This window comes from Pristis pectinata, chromosome 28 (genome assembly GCF_009764475.1).
Source record: "Pristis pectinata isolate sPriPec2 chromosome 28, sPriPec2.1.pri, whole genome shotgun sequence".
NCBI classification, from domain to species: domain Eukaryota; kingdom Metazoa; phylum Chordata; class Chondrichthyes; order Rhinopristiformes; family Pristidae; genus Pristis; species Pristis pectinata.
The window spans coordinates 27,411,405-27,422,618 of NC_067432.1; the positions used below are offsets into that span (position 1 = coordinate 27,411,405).

Consider the following 11,214-nt stretch of genomic DNA (forward strand, 5'->3'; position numbering starts at 1 on the left):
CGATTCATTCATGAGACAGTTCCAGAGAGCTCTCCTTTCCTTTATATCTCCTTGGAAGCGACTAATCCCCATTTCGCCGACAGATTAAATTTACGTACCTGCCTTCAATAAATCAGTATTCTATTATATAAATATTTATAGACTGTTATACATCCATCTGTGGAGCACAGGGGAGTACTATAAATACTGTTCATTTGCAGACTTAAACAGAGTATAAATGGGAGATTTTAATGACTCCGATAAACTGTAAAAAGTAAAACAAAAGTGTCCACAGTATCACTTTACCGCATTCCTCGCTGTTGGAAAGGCCCTCTCTTCGGGGTTTTATTTAAAAGTTAGCAGATACCAACCGTGCACCTTGGTTGCCTGTTACCGAAGGCATTAGAGCATTAGATTTCAATGGGATGTGGATGCTCCGGAAAAGGCTCGGTTTTTATCACTGAAGGATTTGGGTCTGCATTAAACCGATAGAGAAATGTGATTCTAATGCCCAAAGTGATTTTCGCGGCAGATTAAATGCTCCCTCCGGGGTCCGGCAAAGAATGCTGAGTCTCTCCCGACTTGAGGGGGCGGGGCAGTTAAAAGCAACCCCCATTCAATGGGTCCTGGGTCGGTTTTAATTTGGGATCCAGTTTCACGCATGTTAACGCACGCCGTTTGAAGGTGCGCCGGGCTACAGCTGTAGACACCCGCCCGCCGTGGGTCGCTGGGGGCAGGTGTCCTGTAGCTGGATGAGTGTTTCAGGATAGTTTCCCAAATTACACGCTTGTTGCAGTACGGGGAACGGATCTAATCGGGGAGGGATGGTGCAAGGTAGGGGGGAGGCTTCGGTGCGGGGGTCGGCTCGGTCCTCATGTCCCGCTGGGTGTGTCTCAGGAAGGAAAGGTGCGTGGGATCATTCTGTGCGGGCGCAGTCCACCAACAGGCAGCTCCTGGTCGTGGCGGACGTTCCTGCCCCCGTTATTACTGGATGAGAGCAAACCACCCCCCCCCCTCCCGTCCCCACCCCAGCTGGAGCCGGAGGGACAGGGGATCGCTGTGGTACTGACCGGAGCTTCAGAACTTCCACACTTGATGAATTGAGTGGCTATGCCGATGCTCGTGAATATTGCGGAAGATGTGAACTACTTCTTGTGTCCCACATTGTGAAACCGAGCTTGTGAAAGGGACGGGAGAGGCGCTATAGAAACGCGGTAGAAGCGATCCATAGAAATGCCGGTCTTTATTCCAGGGGACGCACAGCGGGAGGGCGATGGATGTAACTTCAGGGGGAATCTTTCACAGCCCCATCGCCCAGGACGCTGCGTGTTCTCGGGGATTAGGGACTGGGCCGGGAGCAGTTCAATCCAGAAACGCCCCACCCACTGCGATTAATCGATTCACATTTTTATGCAGAAGAGACATCGGTAGTATTAGTCTGGGTGAGATGTACAAAAATCCGAGCAGGTATTGGTGATTGGTTTATGATTGTCACACGTACCGAGACAGAGGGGAAGGCATTCGCTTGCCTGCCATCCAGACAGATCAATCCATACAGGAGCACATCGGGGTAATACAAGAGGGGGGAAATGCAGGATCTAGTGTTGCAGTTACAGAGGAAGTGCAGTGCAGGCAGACAATACGGTGCAGAGACCAAGAGTTCATATTAATCATACAAGAGGTCGGTTCAAAATTCTGACAGCAGTGAGATAGAAGCTGTCCGTGAGCTTGGCAGTACTTGTTCCCAATTCCACTGATGATCCCAGCTGCCCTCCGGAGCTGACCCTGGACAGGAGGACTGCCCTCCCAACTGCTCACAGCACAGGAGACACAGGAGACTGCAGATGCTGGAATCTGGATCAACACACAATCTGCTGGGGTAACTCAGCCGGCGGAGAAGCATCTGTTGGGGTGGGGGGCGGGGAAGGAATTGTCGACATTTTGGGTCGAGACCCTCCACCAGGACAGAGTGGAGAGGGGAGATGGTCGGTATAAAGAGGCACCCTGCACCATTCCAACCTCTCCGATAATACAGACGGTCAGCATTTGGTCCCAGCACTGATTGGGACCTGGCCACCTCCCTCCCCAATCCATACTCGTCCCAGACACCCAGCAAACCCAGCACCTTCGGTGGTGATATCCTGGGGCTCGAACCACCGACGCCCCCGGATCTCATTGATGCAGCTGCAGAGTTACACAGAGAGTGCTATCAGTCAGAGTACTTCTCTAAGGTGGTAACTAGAGTGTACTTGCTTTAACCGCCCCACTTCAGCCTCAGTGAAGGTGGTGAAACCTTTGGAGAAATTAGTTTGGGATAACATTCAATGTTAAACAAGGATATAGAAGTGGGAGTAGGCCACTCGGCCCCTCAGTATGATTCATGGCTGATATACCCCAGGCCTCCTCTTCTATTCCATGTCCACATAATCCTCAGTTCCCGGATCTTTCAAAAATCTATCTCTACTTTTTTAAATCCCCCCATAAAGATCTGGCGATCTAACTTCCACAAGAATTCCAGAGATTCACTACCCTCTGTGAGAAGAGGTTCCTGGACAGGTCAGTTTTAAACGACCACCCCTTCACCTTCTAACTATGTTCTCTTGATATTCTCCCAGAAGTGGAAGCATCTCGACATCTCCCCGTCATGCCCCTAAGGATTTTATGTGTCTGTAGTAGGAGAGCACATGGCTGTCACATGACAGTAACAACACTGATCCCGCTGGTCGGAGAACAGCATTGCTCCTCGGATCGGAAGTGACACCACTGTCAATCAAGGTGTGGCTCCACCCCACCCATCAGGTGTGGGCATAGGGATTGGCTTTGGAGAGGCACCTTTGTCCCTGAACCTGCCTCACCATTGGCCTTGGCAGGTACCTTTGTCCTTGACCTCCAAACCATTGGCCTGTCTAAATCACCTGGCCAGGCTCCACCCAGCCTCCCAGCACTATAAAGAGTGTTGCAGTCCCCTGGTCTCTCTCTTTCAACTTGCCCAGGAATAGTGAGACAACGCTGCAGAGACCACTGGTAAGAGTGTGCATTACCATGCGGTTTGGGAGCGTCTTAGTTAGATTCCAGGGAGTGTTAGGACCAATGCTTGTCAGGGCCAAGGTATTCAGGCATTGAAGTATTTATCCCTTGATAAGCTGTACCTTGTTTACTGCGTGTTTGTGTGTGTGAGTGTGTGTGTGCATCTCATCCTCGTTGCGATTCCCCCTCACATTCGCAGTCTCCTGCGTGTGCGAGTGTGCGAGTGTGCGAGTGTGCATCTGGTCCCATACATTCTGTCCCCGCATTTGCCTTTGTGATTAAACTAATTTTAAAATCCAAAGCCTGTGTCCAGATACCTCGATCTTCAGGATTCCAAAAGAACCTTTTCACACAACAGTGTCTCACTCATAAGATCACATCATCCTGCCAAACTCCAAAGAATATAAATTGACTTTCTTTAGTTGCTTGTAACAGGACAAGCCTCTCCTCCCAGAAATTAGCCTGGTGAATTTTTTTCTGCACTGCTTTCAATCCCGGTATATCTTTTCTTAAATAGGGGGACCTAGTGCTCAGTACTCCAGGTGTGGCCTCACCAATACCCTGTATAACTGCAGCAACGCTTCCCTATATCGAACCCCCAATCCCCTTACAATACAGGCCCTCCCCAGGTTATTGTATGGTTCCGTTCGTCTGAACTGTTCGTAACCCAAACAGTTCACAAGTCGGAAATGCAGCCATGTTCCCAGTTCCCAGGCAGCAGTAGATGCCTGCAGCCCCGCAGCAGCCGGCAAATCCATCCCACTGGTCTCCCCAATGTTCATTCATATGTACGGGCTGTACATGTGTCATGCATTCCTAAACTGGGGAGGACTTGCAAGGGCCCATATGCCTTCCTAACCATGTGCTGCACCAGCCTGCTAACATTTTTGTGACTTGTGCACAAGAACACGCCAGTCCCTCTGTATGTTGCTCAACTACAGTCTTTCTCCATTTAGGTAACTGTCTGCCTTGAGATTCCTTTTGTCGAAGTACATGGCCTCACACTTTCCAACATTAAAGTCTATTTGCAAGTTTTGTCCACTCACTCAACCTATTCATATCCAGTTGATGAGTCCGAATATCTTAATCGCAGCATATCCTCCTACCTATTTTTGTGTCACTGGGCGACTTGGATACCTTGATCTCTGACCTCTCCTCCTCTGAACCATAAACCTCCAGGTTAACAATTAAATAAGTCTTGCATTTGATCGAACCCTTTGATGAAATGACACCGAGGGTACATGTAGGCAGTGCAGCTGAAGGTGTTTGATAAAATATCAATGAGTGATCAAAACTGAAGGGGATGGAAGGTTGTGTGGGGAGCACTGATGTGAAACTTATGTGTAGCAGGAAAGGTTCTTCATCAGGCTGCAGCGATGGGCCCAGTGAAAGAACTTGCAACATAAATAAAGGTCTGGTCTTGGCTACGACGTTCACGTTTCAATGTTTGAAGATGATTCAGAAACTCAGCAACATAGTCATCATCCAACTCCTCCAGGACCCAAGGGCAGGTTGAGGAGATGGGCGGGTGGAATTCAGTGCACAGAAGTACCAAGTGATGGCTTTAGTAGGATGAATGAGAGACATTGTAAACTAACATGTTAACATGGATACAAAGAGCATAGAAATTAGGACTTTTTTTTAAAGTGCCAGGGTAAGATGATCAGGCTACTTGAAAGACATAGAGGATCATTTCAAATAGAGGTATGGAAGGAAAGGAAAACTTAACCCTTATGAAGCACAAGTTAGACTCCAACTGGAATATTGTGAGCAATTCTGGGCATTGGGAAGGATGTTAAAAGTTGATTGCATTTTACCAGAGAAGTGGTACAAGAGAATAAAACACGTTGGTTATATGGAGAGACTAGAAGAAACAGGATCGTTCCTCTTAGAACAGGTAAGACTAAGGAAGATGTTGAAAATCTGGAAGAGTTTTGATAGATTAAGCAAGCAAGAAATTAAGTGGTAGAATGATAATGAAAAGTTAAGGTAACTGATAAAAACAAAAGGTGCCATGTAAGAAACCTTTTCTATGTACATAAGATTTGGAAAGGACTGTCTAAAGGTGGTGGAAGCAAATTCAATAATAACTTTCAAGGAGAAATAGGGAAAATAATTGAGAAGGAAAAAATGACATTCGGCTGAACAAAGAACAGAGATGCAGGACAAATTAAATCACTCATTCAAATGGCCAATACAGATATAATGAAGGAAATGGCCTGCTGCTTTACTGTATCATTTTATGGTTCAATAATGGCTGTAGATTAATGATGAGTTTAATTAGTGGTAGTCAGATGTTTTGGAGATGGTACCTGCACAACAAAGGAGCCACAGAAGAACAATCTATTTCACACACGTCTGAAGACAGTAAAAAAACAATGCACAGGTCCCCTGAGACAATCAACTCCTTACTGACTTTTCTTGCTGCTTGTTTCACCAGCTTTTTATTAACAATGAATGGCATCATTCAGCAAGTGGAAAGACCTTTTCTACCTATAACCCATCCACTGGAGAGAAAATCTGTGATGTTCAAGAAGCCGACAAGGTAATCTCACCTCTCACAATGTCACGATTGTTCCAACCTCTCGTGGTCAAATCATCTTCATTTAAGACCCATTAATTTCTTAACATGGCCAGAATTAGACAATAATTTGCTTTGTAAAAATTCAGGCCAATGAGATTTGTAATAATTTTGTATTAGTGAATTAGGAGCGTTTGTTATTACTTGCGTAACTTTGTTCAGAGGCAAATTATTTGTGTGCACATTGTATCATGATTTATGGAAACACTATGTACAGTGATTTTTGTACACACAGGTTAGAAATTGCTGGATTGGTGAATTAACACTACTTCCTATTATTAGGTCTTAAATTATTAGGTCTATTATTAGGCGGCACGGTGGTGTAGCGGTTAGCGCGGTTCGATTCCCGTCGCTGTCTGTAAGGAGTTTGTACGTCCTCCCGTGTCTGTGTGGGTTTCCTCCGGGTGCTCCGGTTTCCTCCCACATTCCAGAGACGTATGGGTAGGTTAATATGGGTTTAAAATGGGCGGCGCTGACTCGTTGGGCCGGAAGGGCCCGTTACCACGCTGTAAATAAAATTTAAAAAAATTTTGCAGTTGATGATGTAGATGAGGTGTGCAGTGAGGTTCAATTCTCTGTGAGTGCTGGGTAATTGGTGCAGCTCTGGTAATCTTAGCATTGCTGGAAACATTGAGGTTTTGTCACAAGCATCTCCATTGAACTACATTGTGCTGTTCCTGTGAATTAAACCTATTTCAGCCAATTAGGACTGGTAATAGCCATTGCAGGGATCTTATTAACATACGACATTCGCAACCCAGGAAAGGAAACTTGAATCTATGGAGTCACACAGAAGGTGGTAAATTGCTCCTAGACGTTTTATAATCTTTTTCTCTTTTTTGCCAGACTTGCTATTGACATTTCTGTTAGTGTTGGTAAACAGTCATTTCTCTAATGCAAAGCCCTTTTGATATTCAAAGATGCAACTAAGAAAAATAACTTCCAGAAAATAAATGTGGGGGACAATTGATATATGAGCCAGTAAACATAGGGTGCTTGGAAGAATAAAGGTGTCATGGTTCCAAATGCTCTCCAGAAAGAGGGTTTTCATTTTGCCTTCTCTGGGTGTGTTGTAGGTAAATACTGATTGACCAGATTAGTTAATTATCTTGTTCCATTGATGATAGAAGGTCAACTATGTTCCTAAGAAAGTAGTTCCTGAACATGGTGCACAAGCCTTCATTTAAATAAGAGTTTTGTACTTGTCAAACACTATAGTCCACAAACATACTGAGTTACAATGTCCTCTCCATAAACTTGCTCATATTAACATTTTGCTTACTTTTCCTTGCTGACTCTTTTCTCAATCCATCCGTATTCTGCTTCTCTTTATTTTTTTCCTTACCAAACGTGATTGTAATTCACCCTGTTTCCTTCAGCATCATGTTCTCTGCTTTCTGATCCTTTTATTGGGTAAAGAGATAGGTCATTGTGCATGATAGTCACCAGGTCACAGAGGGAATATTGACATAGCGGCTGTAGTTTTGCTTCAATGGTACAGCAGTTAACATAGTTATTCCATAATAGAGTTGTCCTACCCTCAGACAGGTGGTCCCCCAACCCACATAGTCTGCTCTCACCTGGTGTCCATCCCTTGGAGCCAAGGCTTTCGCCAGGATAATGGTTGCCAACTGATCAGAGGAGGCAAAAGAAGTGAAGGGTCTTTCAGATTGAAATTGGCAGACCCCGTCCGCAGAACTGTCTCAGCCTCTTCCTCAGCCTTACCAGCTGTCAAAGGTGTCAAGATTTGTGAATGTCTCTGACCTTCACAAACATTCAACAACTGTTAAAAATTAAGAATGTTATTTAAAAAAAAATAAAAACTTAAAAAACTCTCTTTATTCAAGGAACCAATGAAATACATATAAATATATTAAATTAAAAAAACAAAATCAGCATGTAGTTACACTTCTGTCTGTGATCATTTGTCCTACAGGTTAACTTGACAGAGATTTAATGGACAGATTCCTCGGCAGAAGTGCTGGGAAGCCTGTGGACATTAGTGCATCCCTGCAGGAACCCTCTGTTCAGGGGTTCCAACCCCCTGCAGAATTACATTGGTAAAAACTGGCAGGGAAGGGGAAACGCTGGGCCATTGTATCTGAACAGTGAGGTAACACGTGTAATTATTATTGCTGACAGATCAGTCATCTCTGCCTCAAATACATGTACGTGTTGTAAAATGATTGCACTCAATTTGTATTGAGTTTTGAAGCACACAGTATATGTAGACACAAGTACTGCTGTACTGAATTTGCCGCTGAGTGTTAAGAATTTGTTACATCTTTGCACCCTGTTTGCACAGGCTGATGTGGACAAGGCAGTAAAGGCTGCACGACTTGCTTTTTCCCCGGGATCTGTGTGGAGGAGGATGGACGCTTCAGAGAGGGGCCGGCTGATTGATAAACTGGCAGATCTGGTGGAACGGGACCGACCTCAGCTTGCGGTGAGTATCCAGGCACATCTCTTTGCTGGTTTTTTACCCAATCACCATGGTGTAGAGGAGCAGAGAAGGCATTTTAATTCCCACTGAGAAAATAAAGCAAAAAAAAAGTTTAAAATTGAAGCCAACAATAACATAACCTACCCGAGGAACACGTACCTTCAGGACATGTTCCCAAAGAAGGCAAACCACAAGAGCATTAAAGCAAAGTGATGCGGATACAGGAAATCTCAAATTAAGAACATTTCCCAAATAAAACAAGTTAAGCCTGTGGATTCAAATACGTTGTTGCGAATCTTTGTATAAGAGCGCAGAGGTACACAGCTGGGTTTAGCCTGACTTGGGCCACAAATTGATGGTCCAAGCAGAAGTGATAGTGAGAGCTGATCAGTGAGATGACCCCGTCACCCCTTCATAGATTGGGGGACTGAGTAGGAGACGAGCAAAGTTGGAAGCTGAGGGATTATCTTGCATTTGGGACTGAAGTGACAGGGTCCGTAACACAGGAAAACACAGGAGAATGTGGGGAGACTGAAAAATGGGATTAATGTAGGATTAGTGTAAAATGGGTTGGTACACACTCGATGGGCTGAAGGGCCTCTTTCCATCATGTATCTCTCTATGACTCTATAAAACAGAAGATGTCGGAAACACTTAACAGAACAGACAGAATCTGCAGAGAGAGAACCAGTTCTAATTTTTCAAGTTATCAGAACCTTAATAACATTCACCTTTCAACATGTACTTGAGGAACATTACCTTTAGGAAGGTATACCCGAATATATTCCATTACCCATGGTTTTATCTTTTGACATCATGGCTTTCAATACCCGTTCTCAAGCACAATGATCACCATTGTTTTGGAAAATATCATTGAATTATTTCTAAAAGATTAACACAGTTTGTTATCATGAGTGAGATATATTTAAATGTCACAGAATATACATGTTGTAACACTAATACTAAATTGTTCCAGGTTCCCCCACCCCCACACTGGTTGTGTAAGCTTTGAAAAGGGGTAATTTCCATATAATGACGTCAATAGCTGACCAAAGGGCTTGTTATGTGACGGGAAGAACTTCTTTATATCTTTGAAAATAAGTTAAAAAAAGATTTATGGGGAATGAAACAGCATACTCATTTATAGGCAAAATAATACTTATTACAAATTTGTGACACTCCTCTGTGTGTTTGTTCATTTCCACATAGACTTATGTTTCAATTTAAAATAACAGAGGAAATTCAAATGCAGGTTACGTGAGCATCCACATATAATCTATTAGTATATTTAGTAAATAATATTGCACCAAATTGGATTTTATCTGTAACTCTTCCTTGAAATGGAGCTGCATTAATTCCTTTAAATTACAAGATAGATACTGATGAGGAAGACACAAGGCATGTACAGAAGCGAGGGGCCAGCAATATGGAGAGGACAACACAGCATACACACCCACCACTGTAATCACTCGACATGTTAAGGACACATGTTTCTGCATTTTATGTACCCTTCTCAAAGCAGTCAAATTTAAATTCCTCCACATGCCTCTGGGAAGGCCAGATGGTCCATACCAGCTTATCTATTCCCCAGGCCCCTTGCATTATAGCATCCAGCTGCGTCTTGCCTGATGTAAGAGAGTTTGCTTCAACAGCCCCACCCAAAGGTCCATTTTGAAGAACTGATATCAGCCTACGCTGCCTTTTTGCTTATTTCTGCAGCTTAATAAATTGTTCTCCTAATTCTCCAAATAATAATGCACCTGCTACAAACCCAGTGAGAGCTCCATTTCCTCTGGTAGCAACCTGGTAATGCACTCAGGCAGGGTTTCCTTAGGCATTGCTTTAATGTACTGGAGAATGTCCTGTGAACACATTAACCGATGTCCCACCGGAGGAAATGAAACCCCTAAATGTCAGTCTTCCCTGAGAAATACGAATAATCAATTTTACGATCCTAATCACAATAACACACTCATCACTTTGTCAATCATGAATGATGTGGCTGATGTCCAATTGGGTAAAGTTGTGTACACAGACCACGAGAGACTGTTATATACCTCCTAGTGATTAATATTGTGAAAGGCATGGCTGTAATCTCACATTCTGTCTGTGGCTTGATTTATTCTCTCACTGAATTGCTTTATGTTCTTTGCAGACACTTGAATCTCTAGATAGTGGAAAGCCATTTCTCCAGGCTTATTATGTGGACCTACAGGGAGTCATAAAAACGCTCAGATACTTCGCTGGTTGGACTGACAAGATTCATGGGAAGACAATTCCAGTTGGTAAGTTGAAGCTCTTTTGATTGTTTTGCTTGAAATTAGAGCAATGGATAAAAAAAACCTGAAGTTGCAATTAAAGTTAATGAATAATTAATGGCCTGAATTTTAGAGTCTGTGGTGCGGGCTTTAATGCTTGTAACTGACCTCAAAGAAAAATGCTTCTATAAAGAAGTAGCCCAGTCTGTGCTAAAGATTCCCCCCACTCTGCCATCAGTTGCAATCCGTTGCATTCAGTTCTGGGTTTGTGGGAGTGCTGAAGTCATCAGAGGGCTGAGCAGCCAATCAGTCCTGGAAATAAAAAGCCTGGATAATAGTTAACATTTCATTTGATTAAGAAAGCAACATAAAGATTGGGACTTAAACAGGGACTAAAGTGTAGCTGAAATGTCATTAACAAACTTTAGAAGAAAAATTTAAAGTTAAAAGTTATTATTTTAAAAGACTATGTTTTGGAAGTGGAATAGAGGAAGGGGCAGTTTGCTTTTTAAGTAATTTTTCATGGTTAAAGAGGATGATTAGCATTAGTTATGACAAGACATCAAAATTGAATTACTTCACATTCTACAGTGTTGAGTGATCAACAGCCCATCCTGTGAAAGGTCAATGTCTTTTGGATTTCTGCATTCAACCGTGCAAGTGTGGATGCCAGAAGTTATTGATGATTTGAAGTAGAAACATTGATGACCCCCAAGAATTTCTTTATTGCTGCAATCTTCAAGCCTTTAAATCTAGGTAATCCGAATTAATATCCTCATGTGTAGTGCTTATTCAACCTCGTGTGACATATGCAGATAGGTTAGTGGACGATCTAGAGGTTGGAGTCTAGACACAGTACCAGTATTAAAATGACTTTGATTATAAAATGTAGGCTTGGATATATATTGATACTATTGGCACTGGTT

At 43.3% G+C, this 11,214-nt stretch overlaps 1 protein-coding gene across 2 annotated transcripts in view; it reads left to right on the top strand.

The window, feature by feature from the left end:
* The window catches only part of LOC127583965 (retinal dehydrogenase 2), an 83,456-nt gene that overhangs the window by 21,900 nt on the left and 50,342 nt on the right, over positions 1 to 11,214 (top strand). For both annotated transcript variants that reach the window (XM_052040430.1, XM_052040431.1), the window contains exons 2-4: positions 5,447 to 5,551; positions 7,893 to 8,033; positions 10,186 to 10,315. In XM_052040430.1, the coding sequence (XP_051896390.1) occupies positions 5,447 to 5,551; positions 7,893 to 8,033; positions 10,186 to 10,315 (376 nt within the window). The remainder of the gene's footprint in view (positions 1 to 5,446; positions 5,552 to 7,892; positions 8,034 to 10,185; positions 10,316 to 11,214) is intronic.